The sequence below is a fragment of the Centruroides vittatus genome, unplaced genomic scaffold, assembly GCF_030686945.1.
Source record: "Centruroides vittatus isolate TY-2023 unplaced genomic scaffold, ASM3068694v2 contig_3118, whole genome shotgun sequence".
Classification (NCBI taxonomy): domain Eukaryota; kingdom Metazoa; phylum Arthropoda; class Arachnida; order Scorpiones; family Buthidae; genus Centruroides; species Centruroides vittatus.
The window spans coordinates 314,079-341,539 of record NW_027122009.1 but is presented as its reverse complement, the minus strand read 5'-3'; the positions used below and the strand labels follow the sequence as shown (position 1 = coordinate 341,539).

Here is a 27,461-nt window from a genome sequence, read left to right as displayed (position 1 = left end):
TGATTAGTGAAATCTTTTATTTTAGTCTATTTTTAAAAAATATACAAAAACAGGAATTGTATAAAATAATATATGCACATATAATGCAAATTACAATTTAAAGAAATATAAGTACATTGAAATTCATTTTTCTCTTTTCAAAATGCATTTTTTTAAAAATCAAACTTTTTAATAATAATATATGAACAAACATTTCCAATTATTTTTACTAGATTAATATAAGCATTTTACTAGTTTTAAATACAGTAGATCAATCTAATTTACAGTATTAATTATAATATTATTTTTCTAAAATATTTTTATTCTACATAAATACTAATAATTATATTTTCTATAAATGCTGTAAAATACATATATTTCAATTGCCTAAGCTAATAAATCTGATTTTAAAAGCAGTGATGACCATTTCAGAATATTTAATAATCAAAATATATGGACGGAATATAAACTAAAAAAAAAACATACGTTTTATAAAAACTTTGTTCTTTGTTTAACAATATTATAAATAGATTTTTTTATTTTATAAATAATAATTTTAAACATAATAATAGTCCTTTCATTATTTATTATAATTTTACATATTAAAACAGATAAACACTGTCAATTTTATAATATTTGATCTTATTTGCGATAACTTTTATAAATATTAAAATATGATTGTTTTACAAACAGTTGTAATTTTATTTACGTACTTAATTTATATTATTACAATAACATGTAAAAATTCTATAAACACGTTTTTATTCCCTCGTAATACAGAAAATTATATAAAGGCATATATTAAGAATGAAACATTTAATGTACTGTACTGTAATTAAATTAATATATATATTCATACTAAATAATCATTATATGCCATTAAAATATATATATATTTATTTATTTATTTATATTTTGTGTAAAGCCTACAATTAAAATTATACAAAACTTTTTCTGAGTAAAAAATGAGAAATAATCATTTGTAGATTGAAGTTTTAATACTTAGTGGCCAAATCATATGCAATGCTGTGTGCTCTCCTCCTTCGTTCGTTAGCTTTAAATGCTTCTTTCAAGAAGAGAATTCCGGCTACCGTGTGTACAGCAAATGATATCACAGCTAATGCGTAAGCCCACGATAAATGATTGAAGTTAGGATATTGGATCCAAGAACGATCAAAACACAGGCCTCCGAATACACATACGGCAAGAAATACTGGCAAAGCTATTCAAATTACAAAATTATTAAATTTACATTTTCGACTAATAAATTCAATGAAATATCTTAATAAAGAATTTGGTCTTAAGGCCGTCTATTAATTATATGTACAGTTTTTGAGCAATTTTTGATCTCTTCCTCCCTGTTGTATACAACTATATACTTTTGGCAAACTCCTCCCCTTCAATTATGTGTATGGGCTCCCAATATTCAAGAAATGACTTTAACAAGTTCTGCAAATATTTGTTAACTGATAGTTTATTCACACAAGTAAGTAGGCTTTGTAAAGACAAAATTCATATGCCCTAATACTATTAAACAATTCTACGTAGACAATGCTGGATGCTTTCCCTCCTTTAAACTGTACACCTAATTAATGGGCGGTCCCTTCTCTCAGAGAAAAGGCAAAATTATCTAATGTGTTTCAAGTCAATATCTTAAACAATAAATCATATTAAATATATTTTTGAACAGGAATTATTTAAGATTTTTGAAAACAAATCCCATTTTTAATAAAATTAAACTTGAATATTTTATATAATGGCAGAAAAATACACAGTCAAACTCTGCTTATCCAGATCAAGTGAGACTGGATCTGATCTAGATAAAAAGAAATTAGTGAGATATTGAAATTAAAGTGTAAAATTCCATAATGAAAATACTTTTTAATGATTGAAAATAAACTTACGTGCTTTACTGACTTGAAAACAGGAACATTAACATAACCCAATTCATACAAACAGTATTCATATTTATCCTTGAAAATGTGAGATTGCTACATATTAATGTGGAATAATGTTTCAGTTATCTCAAACATCACAAAAATAATAATTCTTCCTCAGAATGTGTAAAAATTTAAATAGAAACAATTATTCAAACCAACCCGGATGAAGGGGATCTAATAAATGAGGTTTGACTGTAATTATTTTTCTAAAAGAAAACTAGCAATCTTAATTTATATATATAAAATTTTGTCAGTGCTTGACATGGGTTTTCTATGCTTTTCAATTTTTTTCTTCTTTCTATTTTAATATCTTAATTTCTGTATCTACAAACAACTGGATAAACTTTTCAGAGAATTTCATTTTCTGTGTAAAGACAAAACTTTCAATTTAAATGCCTTCCCATAAAGTTGTTTTTTCCTTTTCTTCTATTTTGGGATCTTGGAGCTTTCATTATTTGATATTAATTCTTTCAGATTTTCCCTATATGATTCAATTAACTTTTTGATGTTTACTATTCCCAAATCATCAAATTCTGCTCTTGCAACTGGATTTAGTCTAATGTTGTTTTATGATAAGAATTCTTATTAAACTCACAAATATTAATTAAAAATTGCATCCTTCCAAAAATTTTCCAGATTGAATATTCACTTAATGATTTAAAATTAATTCTAATTTTTCTGTTGTAAATACAGTCAAACCTTTTTGTGTGGTCTTTTTCTGTGCGATTTTTTTTTTGTGCAGTATATGAAAATTTCAATCAAATTGGAACATAATTGACTCCTGTAAAATTTTTAAAAACTCTATTGGTTGTTTTCTATGACATCAGCAGGTTTTTTCATTTTTTATTCAGTAAAATTTTTTTCTCATACGTTTATTTCGGTCCCCTCTTATTTTAATAGCATAAAAACCATAAATATTATGTTATATTTGAACAGATGCGGTAAGTTAGCTCCCCTCCAGCTTTAGACTGCAGGTGTGAAATTTCACACCTTGTTAAATGAAATAACACTACCTGCAGCTATATTTATCAAATAAAATCATTATTTAACGATTATTTTTAACTTTTTAATGTTAGATTCGTATTTAAGTGGAAATAATTAATTAATATAAAAATTAAAATTCTTAGAGGATTTTTTCCCCATTAGGTGTTGCAGAAAAAGGCCCAAGGAGTTAAAAAAGCAATTCCTAGTTATTTCGTACGGTTTCGAGTTATTTTCTACGTGAGACTTTTTTTATGCGGTCCCTATTCACCGCATAAAAAAATATATTTTTTAATTGTGTTGCGAAAACTATTTTTTATAGCCACTCGTGAAGTTTCGCGCGATTTTTTTTTATGCATTTTCTTTTATGCAGTCCCTATCCCCTGCATAAAAACAGGTTTGACTGTATAATAAATGCTATATTCTGTATTCATTAAATATATAAATTAATTCTGTGACTATAGGAATGAATATATACATAGCTCTTATTCTAAACTAAAACCCATAGAAAAATTTTACATAACAGGTTATGGAATGAAAGTTCAGAATGATTTTAATTTTAAATTAATTAATATTCATATTATAAATCCATATATTCAATAAAACTTTAATAGTAGTTTTATTGAATATACAAGGAGAAGGAATCAACTTGATCCAATAACAGAATCATTTTAATTATCAACCTTAAATTATTAGTCTAAAGAAGAATTTTAACAGGGTTTTTAATGAGTGCTTTGTAAGTTTTAATTTTAAAATTATCAGTCAATTGTGTACCATAATGGAAAAAGGTTTTAATGAGATGTTTAATTTTCAATAGCATTTAAATTAAATCATTGTTAAATTCACATTTTAAAACAGATAATTAAATTAATGGAATATGGAAACTTTATATAACTCCATTAAAATTTAACTGAACTACAGTCTACTAGGGATTCAAGTTTAAAAAATATATATATATTTACAAGTATTCTACTTAAGGATAATATATTTTCATAGTGTATTATAGTTATTTATTTCAAGTCTTCTAGAACTAGAATGGTGACATTGGCTTAGCTATAAAAAGCAATAGCATAATTCTGTATATAAGAAAATTGTCAATAAAATCTAATGCTGTTGTTGTATTTATTACACAATGATAATATTTTTATGGTAATTAAATTTTGGCAAGAAAAAAATTTTATTATAATAATTTTAATTATAATAATTTTAAAAATGCAAAATATAAACAAACATAAGCTAGATTAATAAGTGATGGAAAATATCCAACAGAGATATGAAAGTATTTATAAATTAAAAATAATAACAAGAAGCAATTATTTATTGTGACTAATGTTAAATAGTCATTAAAGATTTTGTGAATTAATCTTGTTCACTGGTGTGATAAGCCCATATGTATACATGTCTATTTGATCTAGACTAAGTGAAGCATGCAATGCCATAATGTTGTAAATGCCAAAAAACAAACTTTTCAGGATAGAGAAAAAACACTTTTTCTAATGAACAAACTTTAATCAAATGCTATAAAAATTATTTTAACAATTTACACTTTGAAATAAAACATTGGATTTAATTTCAAACACCTAAGTATAATAGTAGGGAAACAAAAAATGTTTAAAAACAGGGGTAGAGCCATAACGTTGTAAATGCCAAAAACAATTGCAATCATAAAATTAATGTTTCTACAGCTGAAAAACAATTTTAAATACTAGAAACTTACATTTAAATTATTAAACACAATTTGCAAATTCAATATCAATTTTAACATTAAAAAATGGCAATAATCTATTAGTGACTGCTTCCTGGCTTCAACAATGTTGGGCCCACAGTTTTGGTACTTGAACTGGGCTGTAATCTTTATCAATTGTAATAGAATTATGATAAATAAAGGAAAAAATAAACAATAAGGTATTAATTTAGTGTAATAAAAGTTAAAATGTATTTAAAAACTTCAAATTTGAAAGATTAATGGAAGTCCGAATATCATTTTGAAATATCAAATAATAAGGTGATACAGGTTAACTATTAATAAACTGGCATTCAGTTATCCGGTTCTTCATAAAAAACTCACTGCATTACAAATTGGAATAACAAAATGATGTAAATGTAAACCATAACATTTTACGCGCCAAAAGTCACGTGGCTTGCACTTTGGCACTTAAAATGTTATGGCTTGCACATAAATTCATCTTCAAAATATAGCCACTTAGAGAACCACTATCGCCACAAGATTTTTTTTGTAGGAAAAAACATTGCATTTAAAATTAATTTCTTCAATAAAATGTATTTTGAGAAAAATGGCATTTACAACCTTATGGCATTGCACGCTTCAAGTGTTAAATGATTAAAAATTGTGATGAAATCAAATATAATTCAGATTCTAAAAATATATCCCATTTTGTTTTTCTCCCCCCCATTGTTTTCATAAATATTATCAACTGTTTCAAATTTATCTAACTTTATATATATTTTGTATTGTATTTCTAAAGAAATTGTTTATTACATGTTTTTTCTAAAATGTTGCATTGTTATAGAATAGGATAATATGAAAATAAATAATTAAAAACCTTTTTAAAAATCAAACAGAAAAAAATGAAAAGAATTTTCTAATAATTATTTAATCATCATAAATAAAAGTATCATGCAACAGTATTAATTCAGTCTAATCAACTTGTATACTATCTTCAAATATGCATAATAAAGTTGCTATGCAAGTTGAATGGTTCAAATTTATTAATTTATGCAAGTTGAATTGGTTCAGATTTATTTATTGCTATGCAAGTTGAATGGTATTAAATTTATTACAATCAGTATTAGTCACTTTTTGAAAAAGACATTCCCAACTATTTATTCATTATATCTTGTATTACAGTCTCATTAATAATAATTATAGTGAATTTCTCTTAAATCATTTAATCACTTCAGCTTCAATGATACCAATATACCAGCACTACAATTCTTATGTAATGCAACATACTTCTATATATATTGTCATACATGTTTCGCAAAATGTAGAATAATTAGTTGGCTTAGCACCTATCCAATTTAAACTTCTGATTTTTGATCTTAAAATTTTATTTTAAAAAAACAATTCTTTCATACAGAGTTTCTATGTACCTGAAAAGTCAGAAAAAAAAAATCAGAGATTTTTCTTTGTGCTTGGAAAAAGTCATAGAAAGTCAGGAAATTTATCAAAAATTGTCAAGAATTCAGGGAAAGTCAGGGAATTTGCCTCCTGGACTGCTTTGTTGATTTTCTTTGCTGATCTGACCATAGACACATATGTATAAGTGCTTCTCACTGAATTTTTTTCCCTTGTACTTAGAGACCAAGTTCTTAAACAGTTTTTTTTTAAAACTATGTACAGCTGTATGAAATGAGTTAATTTTAATTTTTACATTTTTAAATTTTAATTTAAAAAATGTAAAATTAAAATTAATAACTCTTATTACACATAAGACTTATTAATTGTTCTAATGCATTTATGATTGTATTTTAAAATCATTCAAAATCAAATCTTATAAAGTATGATCACATTGTGTAATTTTTAGAATTTTGTTTAATATTCAAGTAATTACAGTATTACAGATGTTTACTCCTCCTTTACTGATAGTTGTAGATAAACAATTAATATCATGTTAAAATTTATGTGAAGAATTATTATAAAATGCAATACAAAGGAGAACACTGCAAAACAGAAGATCAAACTAAGTTCCTAATATATAATATGATAATACCAATTAGCATTTTTTAATTTTAAAAATGCTGTTTTTGTAAAATGCAATGTTATGAATTTCAGAGAAAATCTGTAATACTTATAATAATCCATAACATAAATAAAATGTTTTCAAAATATTTTAACACTCAGCATCCCTCCCTCACAATTTCCATTTACATCTCAGTTTGAGGGCAGTTGTTGGTGATGATGATGATAAAGAGAGAAAGAGAGAGAAAAAAGTGCAAAAAATGATTAATAATTGTAATTTCCTAACAAAACAATTTCTGATATTTTCCAGTTTATTAATATTTTATAAAATTCTAGAAATGTATTAAAAGGGGCAGATTTAATAAATTTATACTTACATAACAGATTATTGTTAATGAATACTAAATAAATAAAAGTTTTTGTTCCGTTTTATGAAGCCATATAGTTTCATGGTTGTGGATTACCAACAGGATAAATTATTGTTATTTAATAAAACATTTTATTTTTAATTTTAATAATTCAGTGACTATAAAAATTGTTAATTAAAAAAATAATTAAACAGCTGGAGAAACAATAGTGTACATGTGTTGTAAGGAAAATGCTATTTTATTATGGCAATGTGTCATATTGTACGGGATGCAAGGGTCGGGAAATTTATTTTAAGTTGATCAGGGAAAGGCATCAAATTTAAAACAAAAATTTGAGTAGGAACCCTATTCATAAAACTGCATCATCATAAATGGTGCTAAATGTTTCTATAATATGCAATATTAATATTTCACATGATAGCCTACAATGCTATTCCACAGTAAAAGGATATATCAACTATATAGGATGGCATCATCAAATATAATTTTTTTTTATACTTTTCACAACTGCCTAATTTTTTTTACAATTTATGAAGGATACTCAGACCTTAATAAACAAAAAATATATTGCATTGACTAAAATGAATTTGAAAAAATAAAAACAATTTCATTTATGAAATTCGAGTTTTATTTATAGCAATGTTATAATTTTTTCAAAAGCAGAGACTACTTGTAATGAGTAATCAAGATAGACAGGTAAGCAAAGCATATAAAAAGCAAACAATAGTGATAGCTTCATTTGGCAGAATACAAAACATTGACAGATGTTTAAAGAATTGTCTATGAAAATATGGTTGTGAGGTGTGAATAAAAATTACTGCCAGTCATAAAACAAAATAACTAGTTTCTTTGCAAATTAAAAAATAACACATCATAATCAAGACAATGTTTTGATTATCCTGCAGTCACTAATATTTATGACCATGCAATGTTTCAATTTTTGATACATCATAAACAAGCAGTTTGCAACTCAATTTTCCATCATCATCAATATTGTTGTTTATGATTTGGGGTAACAAAAATGCACAGAAAGCTAACTGAGATGCTATTAAGCAATTACATTGGACTTTATTGCTTCTCATTATATATGTTTTATTCTTTTAAAAATAACAAGAATTCAAGATAAAAGATTGTAACATTTAGTGTAAATCAGTAGTTGCAAGAGAGATTTCTGAGTTACATTAATGAAACAGATAAGCATTTATTATAAGACTGTAGAAAAAAGTATAAAACAAAAAAGGGTAAATAAATAAAACAATATCATTTTATAATAATTATTATTTTTGCAAAATTTAGATGAGAAAACTGACAAATGCTCTTCTTAAGCAAGTTCAACTATTATAAAAAATAAATTGTTGTTTACACATGCTTTTTGCTTACTGCTTATCACTTGTTTATATTTTTTTTCTAAAAGATTATTTTACTATTATCTGAAAATCAAAATAATTAAACAGTGCTGAATTCTTCTGAACTGTTTGTAGACAAATTTATTTGATGATAATCACATATTATTTTTTTTATAAATGTATAATTCATTGTGCCATACTTTAAATTTAAATTAATATTTTAATTTTAATTTGAAAGTACAGCAAAATATAATACATATATATATATGTATTATATTTTTTAACTTGGTACTTAAAAGTGAGATTGTCAGAAGTGATAATTAGCATATAAATTTTATTTATAAAATTATTTATTCATAATAACTTGTTTATAAATTTATTCAACATTAATATTTTATAGTCATGCTAATTTCAATAAAATCATTGAGATCAATCTATGATTAAACTTATTAGTATTTACTTTTCTATTTTGTGTCTTTTAAAATCTAATATATATTTAAGAACTTTTTGGAATTTTGTTGTATTATTGTAAAGAACTTACCTGTTGCCAGTTCTAAAATGAATGAACAGATTAATATGAAAATCTCATACTTCATAAAATACCGCATCAAAACGAGACTTGCCATCACCAGAGATATTATACAAAATATCAGTGCAATTGACATCATAGCTTGGACAAACATCATCCAACCTAATTAGAGAAATAATTTAATTTAAGTTGGTAATATAATATTTTATATTTATTTAATATTTAGAAATGCTTAATTTTTAATATCATTTAAATGCAATATGTTTGATTTTGCTTACAAAACAACAAAATTCTAATGTCAACAGCAAATTAAAACGTTACTACTAAATAGTGACCTGACCTTTATTTTTTGGCATTTTATTTGCATTTGTTAATGTTTTGAATATCAACCTAATGAGAATCTAATTTAAGTTAGTTTCAGTAACACAGTTATCGATAACTTATTGCTTTTATACTGATACCAAATGTATTCAAAAAAATAAATAAGACACTATCATTTGTTTCACTTTTCAATCTTAAAATTAAAACAAAAAATGAAATTTCCAATTACAATAAAAGATGATTTTTGACAAAAAGCACAGGAATTAAGGAGTAAAGCTTCAAAGAGGGTGAACAAGTGAAAGTCATCTTGATATATTTATTTTTTTTTTATAAAGGCACAATGTAAGGAAGATTAATGAAATAAACTATCTTCTGGTATTACACATTAAATAAAACAATTTGATAATTCAACCAAAACTGACTGAATTATCAAATTTAGTTTTATTTAATGTGTAATATCTAAAGGTCGCTTAATTCAAAAGAAATAAATTACTGCTAAATTTAGAAATCAAATGCATTTATTGAACTGTTTTCAATCCTGTAGTCATGTAATCTTCAGAAAACAAAAAAAAAAAAAAACATTTTAATTTTTAAATGAACATCGTACCAAGTTTTATAAACTTCCATAGTTTATTTCATTGATATAACTTCTGATATACTACATAATTTAAAATATATTTTTTAGACATGCAAGGAAGACTTCATAATTAATTTAACCTGATATAAACACTTTACCATTAAATACATAAGAGCTACTGTATTAACATAAACAGAATAGGAAGATAGCAAAATATCTATTAAAGCTCTATCATAACAAGTACAACACACCTATATGTATCATCATATATTAAGTCAAATACCTTTTGTTTACATTATATCTTAAATATTTATTGCATGCATTAGAAATTTTAATACTATATTTTTGTGCATATCTCCAAGACAGCATATTGTCACAGGGTATATGCACGAAAATATGGTGGTATTTAACATACAGAAAATTCCTAAAATAAAAATAAAACCTTTGTATAACCCACTCCACCATTATCATACATCTATGGGAGCAGCCCTTGCTCCATGTGCAAAAGGATTTTAAATTGCAATTATAAACTTATGACTTGCTCCATCAAACAATCTGTACACCTTCCAAATTAACTTTTAAAACAGACACAACTAATGGGCTATATGCACAGAAACTATGGTATTAATAATGCATATTCATTATTCACATGTGCTACAGCAGAGAAACAGGTAGGAAAGAAAAAAGGTCAAAGAACTCAAAAACCCTGGGTTACAGAGGAATTGGTGAATAAAATGAATGAAAGAAGGTGAAAAAATGTGAATTCTGAAGGAAGACAAAAATACAGAAAACTTAACAATAAAGAAAGAAGGCTGATTAAGCAAACTAAAAAAATGTGGCTTGAAAGAGAAAATGTGAAGAAATTGAAAGTCTGGAGAAGTCAAAAAGATTTGAACTAATGCATGATAAAGTTAAGAACATATTCTGGTTCAGAAGGCCTAAGAAAGTAACTATTAGTGAAAGAAATGGAGAGAGTATAGATAATAAGGAGAAAATCCTGCACAGATGGCATGAATACATAAGTGATCTGTACAGAGCATAAAATAATGTAGAAATGAAGATAGAAGAAAATGATGTGAATAAAGATGAAGAAGGAGCTCCAATCTTGATGGAAGAGGTTATGAGTACAGTAGAAGGATTAAGAAATAGAAAATCAAGAGGCATCAATAACATCCCTATAGAATTCATCAAGAATATGAATGAAAACAGAATTAAGAAAATTGCTAGGCTTTGTAACATGATCTGTGATACAGGAATGTGGCTTGACAACTTTCTGAGAAATATTTTAATTCCCATTCCAAAGAAAGATAAAACAATCAAATGAGAAAGATCCTGAATGGATTAGAGAGGGAATGTGCAGCCTTCAAAATGAAAATTAATGTTAACAAAACCAAAGTGCTTTGGATCGGAGAAAGAAAAGAAAGGTCAACATCCATATAAATGGTGATAAAGTGTAACAAGTGAAAGAGTTTAGATACCTGGGTGCTTGGCTTGACTCTGAGTGCAGAAGTAGGAAAGAAATCAAGAGGAGAATTGGTATGGCAAAAGATGAATTTAGCATAATGAAAACAATTTTGTGTGGGCCTCTGAAATTAGAATTGAGAAAAAGACTGGTCAAATGCTACATCTGGAGTGTTTTCCTCTATGGTGCAGAAACTTGGACCTTGAGACAATATCACATTAGGAGAATAGAGGCCCTGGAGATGTGTCTGTGGAGAATACAGAAAATCAGATGGAGCAATAAGGTGAGAAATGAGGAAGTCCTAAGAATGGGTGAAAAAAGGAGCATATTAGAGACACTAATATGGTGAAAAGCTAATTGGATGAGATACATGATTTGAGAAGAAGACTTATGGAATGATGTTATGGAAGAAATGGTTGCAGGCAGAAAGAAATGAGGGAGAAGGAAAATTAAAATGGTGGATGACTTAAAAGAGGATAGTTATAAGGAGCTAAAGACAAGAGCACAGGATAGAGTAGCAGGAAAAAAGAGGCAGTGCTCATTTAACCTACTATAACTAGCAGAAAACTAAAGAAGATTCATTATTTTACCTGTAAATAAATTGAAAGATACTTTTGTTAACAGATAATTATTTTATAATAAATTGTAAAATTTTGTTACTTGAAATTAAAATATGTATGAATGAAATTTTTTGTTAAGATTCCTTTCCTTTAATTTTCACTCCTTTATTTACTTCATCTTTGTCATTTTTTTCCTAACCATTTGGTTTTACTTCTCTTCCTTTTCTCTACTTCTATAGCTTCATTCACTAATTTGCATTGTATTGTTAAGCTATATTTTTTCTCTCTTTTTTTCTAAGAGATCCATTTTTCTTCTCTTCATTAATAATAATAATGTTTTGAAATATTTTTATTTTGATATACCAATAATTTTGATTAGAATAAAAACATATAAAATTATTTTCATACAATGAAAACTACTGATAACACTACTACAACAATCTTAATCTCAATTAAAATTTGTTTAATCTATTATCTCAAATAAATTTTTTGATCATTAACTAACTAAATCAGATGTCATATAGTATTATTGTATATATTTTCTCTTATTATTTGTGTGTATGTATATATATATATACAGTCAAACCTGTTTTTATGCGGTCTTTTTTTGTGCGATTTTTTTTTGTGCAGTGTAGTTGGCGACTAGTCTCGTGGGATTTGTCATGTCTCACGTTGACTTATTATAGCTAAATAAACTTAATATAGCATAAATGAACTTATTATAGTAATATTATTGCATGAATATGCGAAAAATGAAATAATTTATTTTTTAAGTCAACAAAACACCACTTGGACAAAAATATGTAAAACAGACGATAGACGAGATGATGCAGTCAAGTGCTGACATCTGTTGTCAATAAATTCTATTTCGTACGGTTTTGAGTTATTTTCTATGTGAGACTTTTTTTATGCAGTCCCTATTAACCGCATAAAAAAATATTTTTTTAATTGTGTTGCGAAAACTATTTTTTATAGCCACTGGTGAAGTTTCGTGTGATTTTTTTTATGCGTTTTTTTTTATGCGGTCCCTATCCACCGCATAAAAACAGGTTTGACTGTATATATATACACAAAAGCACAGTTTGACTTCTATCTGGAATATAGCTATAGGCCCAATTTGGTTTTTCTCTAGGTTCTCCCCTCAACACATTGATATTCCTCCTCTTGTTTTGGCAATGATAGTATACTTATGGAATAGAAAAATTTTAACTTTTTTGGAGCCATGTTGTGATGAACTCTCTGATATCAGGCAGTTCTTCATACAGTGGCTCTTGTCTCCCAGGACTTCCTTTAAAAGGCCAAAAAAATGATAATCAAATGGCAACAGATCCAGACTGTAGACCAGGTGATCCAGAATTTGCTAAGTCCATTGATCTACCTTCAATATGCACTGTGTCATGCTCCAACACCACTCTTGTATAAGTTAAACCTATTTATATTTTTCAATATAAAGATAAAATAAGTAGTATAATAAAAATTGAGTTAGTTAGTTCAAAATTATAAAAATCCAAGAATGAGAAAATTTTATACTGCACTCTATACATGATAGAAAAAACATTGATTAATTGCTTAAGAAATAAGAAATGGACAAAATTTTCTTTACTTTGCTTAATGCTGTATATAGATAAAATAAACTAATCAATAGATATGTTTGAAGTATAGAATATCAGATGATTAACTGAAAAAGAGTTGCAGTAATAAAACTAGTTGCACTTTATAGTTGCAGTAATAAAACTATTACAAATTATATATTTTTCCTTTTATTTTTATATTAAATGTATATTTTACTCCAAATGTAGTGTCTGAACTAATGTAAAAAATGTGAATGAGAAATCAATCACAGAAATAAAACAAAAGGAAAAAAAACAGTTTGATTGCAATGATAATCAAATTTCAAATGCCATAACTACAAGCAACACAAGTTGAAATCAAACAATACAGTATAAAAAAATTTATGATGAATGAATAATGCATATAAAAAGAAGAAACCATAATATTAGAGTTCATATTCTATCATCATATCTATTTAGAAGATATTTTGAGAGATGCACAGATGTTAGTTTTCAAGAATAAAATCAGATAAAGGAAAATTATTCAAAGTAAATACTTATTACAAGAAGAAAAAGACATGACAGTTTCAAAAATCTTATCACATTTAAAAATAGATCAAAAGATATTCAGATGTTACATTTTAAAGTAGACTAATTTTATCTTTTAACAATTATAAATTTAAATGTACAGGATAACAGTAATTCAGAGTTATTTTACACTGAGAAGAAAGCATCTGGCTAACTATAGACTGCATTAAAGTAATCTCTGGAAAAAGCTTACTAGTACAACACAAAATAATAATCTGTCATTTTACTTTAAGAGAGTCTTTCTTCTCTATCAGTATATCCATAAAGAACACTTAAGCCAAAAAAAGAAAAACTTAAAGTACCAGTAAACAAAGAATTTAAAAAAAGTAAGAAATGTTCTAGAACAAAGTAGAATGTTGATATTGTTTTTCATTTGTGCTGCAAATTGTTAATATCAAAACAGAATCATGCATATAAACTACAGATAATCTAATAAGCATCAAATGCATTATAAGTTAAAGAAATGACTCAAAAGGTATTTAGTTACTGGTAATAGCAACTTTTTTGATTTGCCTTTATTAAGTTTTTACAAGCAGTTCTTATATATCTATAAAAAACTAAATAATTTTTAAATTATTGGGCTGCAATTTAAAAAATCATAGATCTGGTAAATTCACTGTTTGTCTGTCCTTCCTTAGTCTCAAGAATGGAGTTAGATAGATATTGCTAACAGGAAAAGTGTGATGTATAGGGGCAAGACACTACTAAAAAACTGAGAAAGTTGTGACAAAAAATTGCAGCCTGGCATTATAATGATGTCATAATAAATAATTGCTTGTAGCAATTGAATGAAATTGAATAATAAATGAACAATTATTTATTGTGACATTGTCACAATGCCAGGCTGCAATTTTTGTCATATTTTTAATTTATTTAACTTAAAATATATGCTCTCCACTTCAAATTAGTAGTGGCTTGCCCCTGGTACATTATACTTTTCCTTTAACAATAGAGTTGTGTCAGTCATTTAATGCCTTTCAGGGGGAAATTTTTGAATTGAAATAACATGACTTCCAGTTTGCATTGGAAGTTTGTATTTAGACTAGATATGGAAACCTTAGGAGCCTCTTGATGCTAAGGTTTCCATATCTGGTCTCACCTTTCATCTATCTAATTTCATTCTTGGGATTAAGGAAAGACAAACAGATGGTTGGACAAACAGATGACAGTGGGAATTTATAGGTCTACAATTTTTCCAAATTGCAGCCCAATAAAACAAATTTTATTTATATATTTTTATTAATCCATTAATAAAATGGATTTTAATATATGTGTAAAAGTGGGATGTAATAAGTTATACTGATTATCATCTGTTGTTTACAATTAGTAAGATTTGAATTAGAAAATTTATTTTATTCTAACTGCTTCATATAATTCATTTTTTGTAGGATTACAAAATGTATGGTGCAATAGGCATTATAATTATACATTTAATAGAAATTTCAAATAATTTGTACAAAATCATTATTAAAAAGTAATTAAAAAGTTTAATGTAAAAAATGAAACAAGTGATAAAAAGTTTAATGTTGATTAAAATCACATTACTGTTAAAAGAGAAAATAATTAAGTACTTGCTTGCATGTTACTAATATTTATTAACCATTTAATTTTGAATTAATTCTATTACAAAAAATATTTAAAAAGTTTTTGTCACTTATACCACTTTTCTACAGTGCTTTCTTAATTATGTTTTTTTATTTGAAAATGTTATTTTGTTTAATATATTGAATTATAAAATAGAATATTTTTGATTAAGTGTAACAAGTATAAAAGTAATAAAAGTAATGACTAGGTTCACCATAACAAAATATTATCCACTTAAAGAATGAAATAACCACTGTCTGTTGGTGTTAAACGATAGATAGTGGTCATCTCATTCTTTAAGTGGAAAATATTATATTTATTTGTTTTTTAATAATGATAGGCAATAATTAAATATAAATTTATAAACTAACCTGGTTGAAGCCAGTCCCGAAGGCTTTGATATTTATTGCTAAATATCCAATGACAGCCATCAAACTTTTCATCATACTGATAATCTGGATGGCGATAGTTATGGAAACATACATCCCATAAACCTAATCTTACAAATTCAGTGTAGGTTCCATAATATGATTCTAACCAATAAGGACATGAAAATGAAATAATCAAAAGAACTGTTCCGCAGAATGCAAATCCTATTCCAGTCACAAAAATACATGTCACTGGAGGATACTTTGGCTGTATAACCATTTTAATGTAAAATCTGTAAAAATATTACATAAAATCAATTATTATTGTAAGAACTGATTATAATTTAAACCTTAAATTTGTTTACATTAATCATTTTCATTATAAAATAATTACCTTATGTTTTTTATAAAATTTATAATTAATTATTATAATATTGTTAATATCAAAATCAAAAACTTTATTAGACAAAAAATAAAATATCATATTGTGTTACATAAATATTTAAATTTGTATGTTATAAAAAAGTTACTATTAAAACTATATATAAACTTACTATAAAGTTATAAATATATATATAATATACTAATTTGAATATAATCACAATTATATTTTTTTAATTTTGATAATCACCAATATAGGTAAATTATTGCTAGGATTTAATTTTCTAATAAATAAAGCTATAGAAAAATGAGTATAGACTGAATGGTAAATCAAATGAAATTGCTTATGCAGAATGAAGAGAATACTTAAACTGAAATTCATAAAACAGTAATTCAAAAAACTGTTTAAGAAGTAAAAAACCAAAATTATGTAAACTATAAAATCTGAATATACATTGAAATCTCCATACTGTAAGCATTCATTTCATGGGTTGGAGCATTAAATAATCTCTTGTGGTTAGCACAAAATATTAGAATTTTGACAATCAGGCATTTGAACATTTTCTTTGCTGTTCAACAATATCATTTTCAAAAGGTAAAAAACTATTTAAAAATTTTTATTTCATCAAAATAGTTTTCAATTTGAAGCATAATTGTTTCCAACTAGAATTAACTATAAGACCACTTTCTGCACAATAGAAACAAGATAACCTTGTTTAACAATAATAATAATATCCCTAAGGAAATGTGCTTCGCATATTGATGTCAGTATAGGAAATGTGTCTTAAATACATCAAGAGGTGTCCAATACAAAAAACCATAACCTGGTTGACCAAGAGCTCTAGATACAATCCAAGAGCAGATTATTATGAGAAGAGTAACAAGTGAAAAAACTGAAACTGCAGTTAATGTTAAAAAAACTTAGAAGAATGTCTTGGATTAAATATTAGTGCTCAAACTGTCAAAACATAACAGATTAAGAGCAGTAATTAAAATAAAAATCCCTTACTACCTAAAAGGCAAAAGAACAGACTTAAATTTGCACAGAAGCATAAAAACTGAATTGTAGTAGTTTTGAGACATGTAATTTTCTCAGATGAAACAAAAATTAATTGTTTAAGAAGTGATGGATGCAAATAGTATTGGAAAAATTAAAAATCAAGCTATAGTTTTATGTGATAGCAACTGCAAAACATAGTGAAGGTTCATTAATGATATGGGGTTGTATAACAAACAGTCTATGGATCTGGAAATCTTGTTTGAATTGATGGCAGAATGGATTCTGTTGTGATATTTTAAAGAATGACTTGATGCGTACATTACAATTGTATAAACTAAAATCAAAAATTATTATTTTTCAACAGGATAACGATCCTAAACATGTGGATAAATGCACTAAAATCTTTACTTAAGCAGTTGCATATTGAACTTTTAGATTGATCCTCTCAGTCCGGATTTAAACCCAATTAAAAATCTGTCAGACCAATTCAAAATGTGTCCTAAACAATTTTCCTAGCCCAGCTAGCAGTATTCATAAATTATGGAAAAGAACTGAGATAGTTTGGGAAAAAGATAAAGATATCTGTTTAAAATTAATTGACAAGTATGCCTCAAAGAATTAGTGATATACTCAAGACTAAAGGTGGCCATACACATCATTAATTAAGAATTGAACATTTTTTTATCTATTAAAATAAGGAACAAAATTATTGTTCACATGCTAAATAGCTTTTCTGTCATATTTCAGCATTTGTTAATATTTTTTAAATTTTTGGCAGTTTTTGAAAAGTTGCAAAGTGTTGTAACTAAATTTCTTGTAACTTTTTATGCTTAATCTAACAGAAATGTTGATTTACAATAATTAGTGTAATGACTTAAAGTATGTAAACATTGTTTTGAGTCACCTTCACATTTGAAATTCTGCTAAACCAAATGATTAGCTAATTTTTTAATGAACTTTTAAATCCACAAAATTTTTATAAAAATTTGAGTATAGTTATTTATAGTTTGTTTTGATGCATGTAAGTATCATCTATAATGCATCAAACCATTTTATCAATCATAACTAAAAGCATTTCTGAATTTATAAAAACATCATTTTCTTATCTAGTATTTATGTATTGCTGATACTTGGTATCATTTTTTTAATAAAAAAATAAATAAAAATGGGATATTACAATAAAGAGTGGGAAATTATTCAATAAGTAACTTCAGCCAGAGAGGGAAAAAAGGAGAAAATTGCCCTGGGCCCTGAAGAATTAGGGTTCCTGTAGAATGTTTTCCATTTAAATCCTTATTGCTGTAGGGTCCCAGTATGTACTTTGCTCTAGGTTCCCATTGCACACCCTGATGGTTAGTGGCAGATCTACATAGGGACTAATAGGGCTTAAGCTCTGGGCCCCCAAGTGTCAAGGACCCACAAAAATTGAATTATCATCATAAATTTTTAATACTTTTTCATTAACAATGAACACTTATTGTATAGTAAAAAATAGTTAATATTAATAATATAATAATAATGATAATTTATAGTCTTATTTGTTTTATTGTAATCAATGTAACATAATTGGTCAGTAATTAATCAATGTAAATACTTCTTTATTTCTTATGTTTTTTTATATAAAATATAAAGTATGTCATTCAACACCATTTCATAAATAAATATACAGTATTTCAACTCTGATTTTGATGTTATTAAAAATGAATTTTAAATCCCAATTTAAAGATTCTTAATCTAACAAAAAATGGGACCTCATTGGACTTCAATAAGCCCTGGGCCCCAAAAAACCTAGCTCTACTCCTGCTGACAGTGAACTAAGAGGCTTGAAAGTGTTGGGGATTTTTTAAAATACTGTATTTGTGCTTTAATAAAGAAGGAACTGTATGTAAATCTTACTTCTCTAGAGTTAAAGATAATATTGGATGATGACAAACCATCCTAGTTTAGATGGGACAGTCCCAAATTGTGTTTACATTATGCTACATCATGGATAAAATCCATACAGGATGTAAAAGTCCTGTATTTTGTGAAGATTTATAAAACTGTTATTTTATCTGAATGTATATAGTATGTTTCAAATTAGATCCTGATATAAAAGTCTAAAGAAATGTCTAGATTCAGCAATTGTTTCACCTTTAAAGTAATACAAGATTTTCAGCAATGTCCAATTTTATAATCAAAGCAATGAATTAATCATATGACAATAATAAAATAGCAATACATAAAATACTATCCGGTTTAATGAGCTAATTTTGGTTTTGCAAAGTTGATTACTTTTTCTTTTTAATTTGTTGTTTATTTTAGATGTACTGCTAATATAAACACACACAAAAAAATCAATGTATGCATATATACAAATTGTCTTTTGTATCATGATAAATTAGAACTTTAGCAGTTTCTTTTCTATTTTTATCAATTTGGAAAGTGTGGCAGCAAAATACAGGGTGTCTGAGAAAGATCAATATAATAAAATTTCATTAAAAATGAAGTGGTCTATTGAAATGCAGTTTGCAGTAGAAGAAAGATTAACTCTATAGGAAATGACCCAAAGGAGGCCACTGTGGTGAGTTGTGGCGTGAAAAACAGGAATTTGCAGTGACAATGTCCACAACTGTAAAGGAAAGACTAAAACTGGTAAGAAAGATTATTGCCTTATTTTTAGTGTCATTTGTTACATATTTGGCAACGAGGATCAAGGTTTGACTAAGAACCAGTGTTTTGGCTCGATTGTAAGAATGACAAGTGACAGGCCTACAGAGGAAGACAAACTGGTAAAATGTATAGAACATTTTAATTTTGTTGCTTTTGAAAAAGATAGTCTTGCCACTTCTGTTTATCTTTTTCAGTTTGAGATAGTATGTAAGGTGAAAGACTTAAGCAAAAGCAGTCAGAGAGAGTGTCAGGCCAGATGAGACTTGTTATTGGCATTTGTAGGCTCTGATCCCCTCAACCAAGGCATGCAGCCATTTGTTTCTGTTGGAGGTAGACACTGTGTCATATGAATACCTGAAACAACAGTGTTTGCAGCCCGCATGGCTGCAACAATGATATCATCGTGTCAGGAGTAACAGATAAAGATCATCTGGCTAATCTGAAAAGAGTCTTGAGGAGATTTCAAGAGGCAGGAGTCAAGACTCAACCAAAGAAGGTCCAACTGTTTAAGTCAGCTATTTGGGACACAGACTGGATGCAGCTGGAGTGCATCTATTAGAAGAGAAAATTACATCCATCCAGGAGATAAGAGTATCAACAGCTTTGCTCATTTTTGGGACTGTTAAATTTCTGAGAGGTTCATTCCACATCTCCATGGACAGTGTACTAGACTGCATGCACTCACCAGTAAAAAGAAACCTTGGACATGGACAGAACGTAAGCAGAGAACTTTTGAAAGAGCCAAAAGTCTGTTGAGTGCAATGTTAGTACCCTATTGGTTGGACAAGGAAGCAATCATTGAGTGTGATGCTTCTGAAAAGGGACTTGGAACACGTCTGCTGCAACCTGGGAAAGGTGGGCGGGAGTGTCTGGTAGCCTATGCATCTTGCACACTCACCACTGCTGAGCAGAGTTATGCCCCAATAGACTTGGAAGTGCTGGCATTGACGTTTGCTGTGACAAAGTTTTGACAGTGTATCTTAGGGCATTCATTTATGCTGCAGACAGACCACCACTCATTGAAGCACATGTTTGGTGAGTGAAGTGAGCTATCGAAGGTAACAAATAGGTGATTAATACTTTGAGCTCTTCTCTTGAATGAATTTTATTACAAGATTGAATATAAGCAAGGAAAGGCAAATGTTACAGTCATATGAATTGGCATATGTCCTATCCCATATGCCAATCCAGTGGAAGCCTGGGCCTTATGAAGACAGTCCCATAGTCTGGAAATTTGTGACAGAGGGGTTTGAAGACATGCTTTTGTCACCAGAATTGCTGCATAAGGCATCTCAGAAAGACCCCATCCTAGTCTGGGTACAAAGATGTATTCAGACAGCATGGCTCCCAGAGCTACCAGAGGAGTTAAGGGGTTTTCTTAGCCATCGAGAGGTATTCTGTGGTGGTCAGGATGCATAATGATTCCAAACTCAATACAAACACCAGTTCTAAAACAATTTAATGAAGGTCACCTGGGAGCCTTGGCAATGAAGACTGTCATGAGAATATATGTCTGGTGGCCAGGGATTGACCATGAGCTGGAAAGAGTGGCAGTGGTATGTTCAGCATGCCGATCCCACAAGGATAATGGGGCAAGAATATCTTTGTACGTGTGGAACGTGACAGATAGGCCATGGGATAGAGTTCATGTGGATTTTGCAGGTCCCTTCTGGGAAAAAATGTGGTTAGTTGCAATGGATTCATTTTGAAAGAGGCTGGAAGTTGCATGTATTTATTCCAAGGACAGTGGAAATATTGGAGGATTGGGTGGCTAGAAATGGGTTCCATGCCAGTTAGTGTCGCACAATGGACTTCAATTTATAGTGGCAGAGTTTAAAGCTTTCTGCGCTAATTTGCACAATGCAATAGCATTGTGCATATTAGTGCAATACCATACCACCCACATACAAACAGTCTAGCAGAGTGGTTAATGCTGATACTCAAGGACCATCTCTGAAGTGGAATGGATGAAACTCAGGATGCAAAGTAGGCTCTTTGATGTTTTCTGATGATTTATCACTAAACCCCTCAGTACTCATCAGATAGGACACTTTCAGAGATGTCTTTCTCATTGTTTGCCTTGTTCATTGTTGATTGGATTGCCTGTAGACAGATTCATGTAGGCAGTTACAGGAGGCCTTGGAGAGTCAGGCTCAACCATAATGCTCATGCCCAACCATGCCAGATTGGCATAGGAACTCTGGTGTGGGTGTGAAAGGAAGCAGATGGAAGCTGGGGACCAGGATTGGTGACAGAGCAGATTGGACCCTTCATTTAAAGTCCAAGCAGATGGAAAGGAACACTGGAAGCACATGGATCAATTACGATCTTAGGTGGAAGAATCACCTGTGTGGAAAGAAAATATTGGCTCTGAAGTAGAGCGATCACTGTTATAACTGGCTGAACCATCAATTGTTGAACTGGATATGACTGAGGGAGAAGCACCAGTTTCTCCAGAAACAGATGCAGGAATACCCACAGTCACAAGAAAGCAAGTTCTGCATTAATTTTTTTACATGTGAGGTGACCCCCCACCTCTATGATCAGTTTCTTGGGGAGGATAAGGCAGTGACATTTTAAGGGGAGAGATGATATAGGAAATAACCCTAAGGAGGGTGCTATGGTTTTAGCACAAAAAATAGGACTGGCAATGACCATGTCTATGGCTATAAAGGAAAGACTAAAACCAGTAATAAAGATTATTGCCTTATCTTTAGTGTGACAAACTCAAAAAGTGTTTTACAAAATGTGAAGATCCTAAAATGGCGCCGAGAATTCGGTTGTTTACAAGATCGCTACCTCGGGAAATTTCGGAAAGTCAATCGGAGCAAGAACGCGCATCGGGCTATAAACCGGACATCTGTAAAGCGTTTCTTCTAAAACAAACACAACGCGGTAATAAACGACGAAGGGAATGTCGCGGTGCTCGTATACAAGAGTCGAGATGTAAACAATTAACAAAAAAGGGGAGAAAGAAGAGAGACAGATGGTCAAGGTCACCTGTAGACCATATGAGCCCGGGATCGTCGCGAAGGGGGGGGCAGCCACAGAACGTTTGGCGGATCGGTTCAGCCCGATGTCCGCGAGAGGGGGCAAACTGTGTAAATTATGTGAGTAGCTGTCAACGCCCGGGAGCCGTCCCCGGCCGAATTTGGTTTTCGTCTTGCTTAGAAACAGTAGACTGACCAATCGAAAAAAGGAAAAAGGGACTTAAGACCAATCAAGAGGGAAGATTCGGGGGAAAATCGTATAAAAACCCCCGTATCAAGGTCAGAAGGGGAGACGACGGAGCTTTCTACCCGGAAGTGGACGACGGTACTCCAACCAGCCACCTACTCCTTCGCCGACGTCCGTCACCGACCCCATCGGACTCTCCTACCCGACTGCCCCGGGGCTTTACCGACGACTCCGACAGCCTTCTCCGATCGCCGTCATCCGGAGCGCCTTCTGCCGCAGACGATCTAGATCGCATCTTGTACTGTAGGCCTACCTTGTAAGTTTGTTTTGAGGTTAAAATAAACGGTTATTGTAAGACACTTGTCATCTTTGCCTCTGCCGCCACCACCCACATACGATCGGTCCCTAGGTTTTTCCTGACGTGCAATTAACTAATTGCCCCCATATGTCGGCAGCTTACAAAAAGATCAATGCTGAAGCTGTTTCATGTACATTCAGTGAACCTCAGCATGTGAGCGGCCAGATGGCCGAGCGGTCAAGGTTAGCAGCCTGCCGCCCTGGGGGACCCGGGATCGAATCCGGACGGGTCGAAAAATCCCCAGGAATTTTTCGGGGGTGGTCCGTCCGGATATGTCGGTCCCCGTCCCTCACCACCCGGCCGCCCCATTGTGGGCCTGGCCGAACCCATAATGGGCTTGCTATAAGAGGCCCTCTTAGTGCCCACTGGGCGGAAAGAGTTACAAAAAAAAAAAAAAACCTCAGCATGTGCTCTTTTAGTTGCATAATGTCCAATTGATAACTGATTTCCTGCTAGGTACTGTTTCAACAGTGCATCCCTCTCACTGGGCTGTTTCCTTACGTAATTTGCTTGATAGTGTTTCCTGGACAATGGATTGGCTATGAAGACTAACATCCTGGCCCCTAGATCACCCAACATAACCCCATTGGATGTCATTTTGTGGAGTTGTATGATGTAATGTTACTGTTTTGAAAGAAAGGATAACCCTTGCAGTCTCCAATGTTACACAGAAAATGCTTAAGAAAATTGTTAAAGAAAGGGACAAAGGCAGCAAAGTAGTAGTAGTTAAAGAAAAAAGCAGAGAATTTGGATTTGAGTTCAACATGAAAAAAAACAAAACAATGATCATAAGTAGAAGAAAAGACACTAGCCTAGACATTAAACTTGATCATAACAGAATTGAACAAGTCCAAAGTTATGTCTATCTAGGAAATTTGTTAACAGATGATGGGAAGTCTGACAAAGAAGTTAAGCAAAGGATTGAAATTGTAAAAAAATTTTTTCTGAGTTTAAAAACAAAGATGAGGCTTCTCAAGTGCTACATCTGGTTGATTCTGTTGTGTGGTGTGGAGACTTGGACAATTAATAAATCCACTCAACAAAGATTACTAGCCTTTGAGATGGGAATTTGCTGCTGAATTTTAAAGAACTCCTGGAAAGAGAGAAAAACAAATGGAGAAGTCTTGGAAATGCTAGGACATAATAGAGATTTAATGACCATCATAAAGAAAAGAAAGGTTGCTTTTTTTAGGTCACTTATTATGGCACAAAAGCCTCCAGAAAATTCTGGAAGAAAGAATAGAGGGAAGAGGGAAAGGAAGACCAAGAATAACCTAATTCGATAACATCAGAGAATGGACTTTACTAAACTTTGAGGATTGTGCCAGAGAAGCACAACATAGGGAATGATGGCATGTAATGGCAGTCAACCTCCAGAGAGGAAATAACACATAAGATGGATGGATGGATGGACTGCTTTAATGCACAAGTAGTAAAGGAGTACATTTGTGGATAAGTTTTTGATTTGAATTGTGTGGTGAGTGCTTCTGCTGTTTTTGAATAGTTAGCTTGCTTGTTAGTGATTAGAGACACTGCAACATACACATTGTTGATCATGACTTACATTAGCACAGGATAACTGCTGTATGCACAGGCCCTAACAAGTATCAATGAGTTGCTTTAGAGCAATGATGACAGCAATTTCAGATACCTGCAATGAATGTTTATAAGGTATTAGTTTTTATAAACTATAAAAAAATATTTGATAGATTTCAAAACTTTGAACATGTAATGTGAAAGCAGAGTTCTAAAGCTGTTGTAAAAAGTCTTAAAGGCCACTAATTATGAACCTGATACAAAAACTATCATCAAATAAACAGCAAATTTCTTATTAAACAAAATATTTGTTTCTAGTCAATCAAACATTCATTTGGTTGACTATCAATGTATCGGGCTTTGGGAAGTTTATTATATATATTTGTTTCTATTAAAATATATAGTTTATTGTTATTTTTATATTTATATATATAAATAAAAATATAGAAAAATTTGTAAGCATTAACTTTTTTATATATATCAAATTAAATATTTGACTTGAGATTTGGAGTTACTAAATTTTGAATTTAATTTTGACCCACCTTCAGTAAAGGTTTGCCATTGTTACTGTAGAATTTTCTGCAACAAGTGGATGGGTAGTTCTGAAGCAAACAATATATAAGATTTCATAAAAAACTATTTGAGAGAATATATAATTTACATTCTATTCATTCCTTCATGAAGAGGAGCCAGATTATTCTGATGCAGATAACACTGGATTGTATTGTAAATCAAATAACTAATGTTCTATGAAAATCGGGATTCAGTCATCACATATTCATGTGGAGAAAACCTAGAACTTTTTCTAATACTGGAGAATTGTTGAGAACTATTCTAATATCATAGAAATATACCATTATAGAGGTAGTAATTTAATTGTTTAGAATGACATTATGTAGACCATTTTATTCTCTTTTCTGTATCTTTCCTGAGGACACTGCAGCAGCACAAATAAAAAGTTAGCCTCAAATCCAACAAAAAGCTTTTCCAGGATGCCATTATCCCTATTTATGGATCATATTGCACATCCACATGAGGTCTATTAGTGGATGATTTTATTGAATATGAAGACTTCTAGTGACAAAGCAATTTGCTGATTCTCAACCCTATAAGAATTGAGATATGTTGTAATTTGTCACACAAAAGTATCAACTTCCTGCCTAAACTATCCTGGAGTTCTGATCTGCTCATTTATACAAATGTAAAAAGAATATTAGCAATTTAAAAGTTGTTATTTACATTCTAAATTTCAAATAATCATTTTAACCTAATTTTACCACAACTGAAATTATATTCCATAATACATACAGATCCAAAAATAATTTCTTATATGGCCTTTTATCAGATGATACAATAATTTATATTGTTTAACTTTGGGCATAATTCAAAAATTGATTCAAATTAGCCCTAAAAATTTTTTAATCATATTTTTGGCAATTGCTTTTACAACAAATTTAAAACATTGGGTAGTAATTACAAAATAATTATCTTAAAATAATGTATTATATAAATCACAAGAAAATTAATTGCAATAAAATTCTATTTGCAAGTTTTTCTTTATATTTAATATATAGTAAATAGGCCTGCCAAAAAAATTATTATAAATTACATATTAATCTATAACATATGCATAAAATTGTAATATTTTTATTTCAATGCAATTTTTTAATAATATGTACACATCTAAGATTTCTTATAAGTTTAATATATAAAAAGTTGTTAATAAAATTTTGTTTTGTAACACTTCCCGAATAATAAAAGTTCTCATTTCTATTTCCTTTGTTATAAATGTTTCAAACTTTTCAAATGTATATGTAGAAATCGATCTGTCCCGAGCGCTCGTGAAATAGATCACATTGGATAATTCACGATCCACATTTTTTCACTTTTTAACGTCACTATCTTAATCGAGAGATTAAAACATTGGATATTAATTAAACATAATCATAAAAATATGTATTTTTACTTCGATCTTTTTGTATCAAATTCTTTTTTTCTATGTTATACGTTAGCTATCAACGAGACACTTCCACGATGGTTTATCTTGTTTTTCACGAATCGTAATCGTGTATAAAACTTTACTCAATTCTTCTATTATATAATTGCGAAATAATAATCTTACTAAATATAGACTTATCTGCTGATAAGATGTTTACTTTCTAGCGATATATTCAAACAACGACTTACCTTCCAAGCCACACCTGGACCAAGCCACTGAGTAACGATTGTGATTGGACGGTTCACCTGTTACCTGTCCAGTCAGGTGTATCACGTCACTAAGGGCGATGAACGTGGAAATGATTCGATTTTCTTGTGTAAAACCTGATTAATATAATACCCAGTTCTGTCTAATTATATGTTAATATTAAATTAATGTTAATATAGTTGTAATAAATTTTAATTTCGGTATATTTAAAGCTAATGTTATGTCGTTGCAACGGAAATGTTTTAAAGAGAATTAAACTTTCGAAAAGTTAAAAAAAATCTTTTAATAGTGTTAG

At 29.5% G+C, this 27,461-nt stretch overlaps 2 protein-coding genes across 5 annotated transcripts in view; one reads left to right on the top strand and one right to left on the bottom strand.

The window, feature by feature from the left end:
- LOC136973217 (uncharacterized) overlaps positions 1–27,461 on the top strand; it is a 232,433-nt gene that overhangs the window by 161,497 nt on the left and 43,475 nt on the right. The window lies entirely within an intron of this gene.
- Positions 6–27,259, bottom strand: pck (Claudin superfamily protein pickel). Of its 2 annotated transcripts, XM_067267924.1 has the most exons (5): positions 26,927–26,949; positions 24,989–25,075; positions 15,860–16,149; positions 8,859–9,008; positions 6–1,201 (listed from the first exon to the last, which is right to left on the bottom strand). In XM_067267924.1, the coding sequence occupies exons 3-5, from the start codon at positions 16,134–16,136 to the stop codon at positions 975–977; spliced, it is 654 nt and encodes a 217-aa protein (XP_067124025.1). In that variant the 5' UTR covers positions 16,137–16,149; positions 24,989–25,075; positions 26,927–26,949; the 3' UTR covers positions 6–974. The 2 variants fall into 2 exon arrangements, with proteins under 2 accessions (XP_067124025.1, XP_067124026.1); XM_067267925.1 differs by lacking the exons at positions 24,989–25,075; positions 26,927–26,949 and adding an exon at positions 27,148–27,259 and having other exon boundaries at positions 7–1,201.